At 49.5% G+C, this 2,383-nt stretch overlaps 1 protein-coding gene across 1 annotated transcript; it reads right to left on the bottom strand.

The window, feature by feature from the left end:
* Positions 1 to 1,016: 1,016 nt before the first annotated feature.
* Positions 1,017 to 2,066, bottom strand: LOC135527155 (uncharacterized). The gene has a single exon (XM_064955796.1). The coding sequence runs from the start codon at positions 2,064 to 2,066 to the stop codon at positions 1,017 to 1,019; it is 1,050 nt and encodes a 349-aa protein (XP_064811868.1).
* Positions 2,067 to 2,383: the final 317 nt, after the last annotated feature.

Genomic DNA, 2,383 nt, shown 5'->3' with positions numbered 1-2,383 from the left:
AAGAAAAGAATACATTTTACAATATGTTTGATTGCGTAGCTGCATTTAGCTGTGGTCGTGATACATCATGTCAGTGGAACTAAGATCAAACAAAAAATACATTGAATCTAAAGAAGTTTGAAAAAGAGAAAAAATGAGATTATCCAGAGGATAAGGTAACAAAGAATTTGTGAGCTATGTGTGTGTGTGTGTGTGTGTTTGTGTGCGTGCATGCGTGTGCAAGTGTGTGTGTATATAGATGGGGTTTCATTGGATTAAGGTCTATTGTATGCTGATATAACTAGCCTGAGGGCTTTTCATTTTGAGACAATTTAAGGTATTTTCTGTACAAATGAAATTATTCCCTTCCGTTGGCATGTGTGATTTTCAAATGAGATACTTTCTCTCTATTGTGTGGACAATAAGTAGTAACTAAAAGGTGTTTTCAAAGTGTAGATGGAACCTATTCTGTTAACAACAATTTCCTATTTTGTGTGTATAGTTACAGCTAGTAGTGTGGATAGTGGCATGCATGTATTCTCCGTGGGATCTCTCATACTGTTGTAAATACATCTGAAATAGCCAAGAAAGCATTAAGGAATGCGTTCCAAATGGCACCCTATTTCCTATGTACTGCACTCCTTTTGAACAGGACCCATAAGGCTTTGGTCATAGTAGTGCACCATGAAAGGAATAGGGTGCCATTTGGAACATACAGTATATAGATCTGGTGGGCAGTAGTGGTTTAGCACAGCGGGAGTTTTGAAATAGAGGCCTGGCTGCTTTCATGTAGTGGTTTAGCACAGCAGGGTTTTTGAAATAGAAGCCTGGCTGCTTTCATGGTAAAGACATACAGCTCTATTGTTATGTTCACCAAAATGTGTTGTGATGATGATGTGGCTTTCAAGGGCCAGCATTTTTCTGACTAAAAAGCACCTGTGTGTACGTTTCTGTGTTTGTGTGTGTGTGTATATATGCATGCTAGTTACAGTCTCTAACAAGGTCCAAGAGCTTTACCTGATGAAATCGTCCTGGCCCTACCTGGGGATGATGGACGAATTGGCCTGAATGGAGGTTGACGTGGAGAGGGTTGGGGAGGATGGTGGTGTCCCGGGGTGATGGGGTTTCAGGTTGATGGAGAGGGTTGGGGAGGATGGTGGTGGCCCGGGGTGATGGGGTTTGAGGTTGACGTGGAGAGGGTTGGGGATGATGGTGGTGTCCCGGGGTGATGGGGTTTCAGGTTGATGGAGAGGGTTGGGGAGGATGGTGGTGGCCCGGGGTGATGGGGTTTGAGGTTGATGGAGAGGGTTGGGGAGGATGGTGGTGGCCCGGGGTGATGGGGTTTGAGGTTGATGGAGAGGGTTGGGGTTGGAGATGATGGTGTTGGCCAGGGGTGATGGGGTTTGAGGTTGATGGAGAGGGTTGGGGAGGATGGTGGTGTCCCGGGGTGATGGGGTTTGAGGTTGATGGAGAGGGGTTGGGGAGGATGGTGGTGTCCCGGGGTGTTGGGGTTTGAGGTTGATGGAGAGGGTTGGGGATGATGGTGGTGTCCTCGGGTGATGGGGTTTGAGGTTGATGGAGAGGGTTGGGGTTGGGGAGAATGGTGGTGGCCCGGGGTGATGGGGTTTGAGGTTGACGGAGAGGGGTTGGAGATGATGGTGGTGGCCAGGGTTGATGGGGTTTGAGGTTGATGGAGAGGGGTTGGAGATGATGGTGGTGGCCAGGGGTGATGGGGTTTGAGGTTGATGGAGAGGGTTGGGGAGGATGGTGGTGTCCCGGGGTGATGGGGTTTGAGGTTGATGGAGAGGGGTTGGGGAGGATGGTGGTGTCCAGGGGTGGGGAGGATGGTGGTGGCCAGGGGTGATGGGGTTTGAGGTTGATGGAGAGGGGTTGGGGAGGATGGTGGTGTCCAGGGGTGGGGATGATGGTGGTGTCCTGGGGTGATGGGGTTTGAGGTTGATGGAGAGGGGTTGGGGAGGATGGTGGAGGCGCTTGGGGAGCTGCATATCTGAGGTGGGGGTGGAGGTGGTTGGGGGTGATGGTGGCTGAGTGATGCTGTGTGATGAGTCAGTGCTTGAGTTTACCATATTGAAAGTGAAACCTGATGGGGTTTAAAGGTGGATGCAGTTGGGGATGTTTCTGTATGATGGGGAGTCATTTGGGGATGATGATAGCGAGAGTCAGTCAGTGGGGATGAGGACAGTGAGTGTCAGTCAGTGGAGATGAGGATAGTGAGTGTCATTCAGTGGGGATGATGATAGTGAGAGTCAGTCAGTGGGGATGATGATAGTGACAGTCAGTCAGTGGGGATGATAGTTAGTGTCAGTCAGTGGGGATGATGATAGTGACAGTCAGTCAGTGGGGATGATAGTTAGGGTCAGTCAGTGGGGATGAGGATAGTGAG

Source organism: Oncorhynchus masou, chromosome 32 (genome assembly GCF_036934945.1).
Source record: "Oncorhynchus masou masou isolate Uvic2021 chromosome 32, UVic_Omas_1.1, whole genome shotgun sequence".
NCBI lineage: Eukaryota > Metazoa > Chordata > Actinopteri > Salmoniformes > Salmonidae > Oncorhynchus > Oncorhynchus masou.
This window is presented reverse-complemented; position numbering and strand designations above follow the sequence as displayed.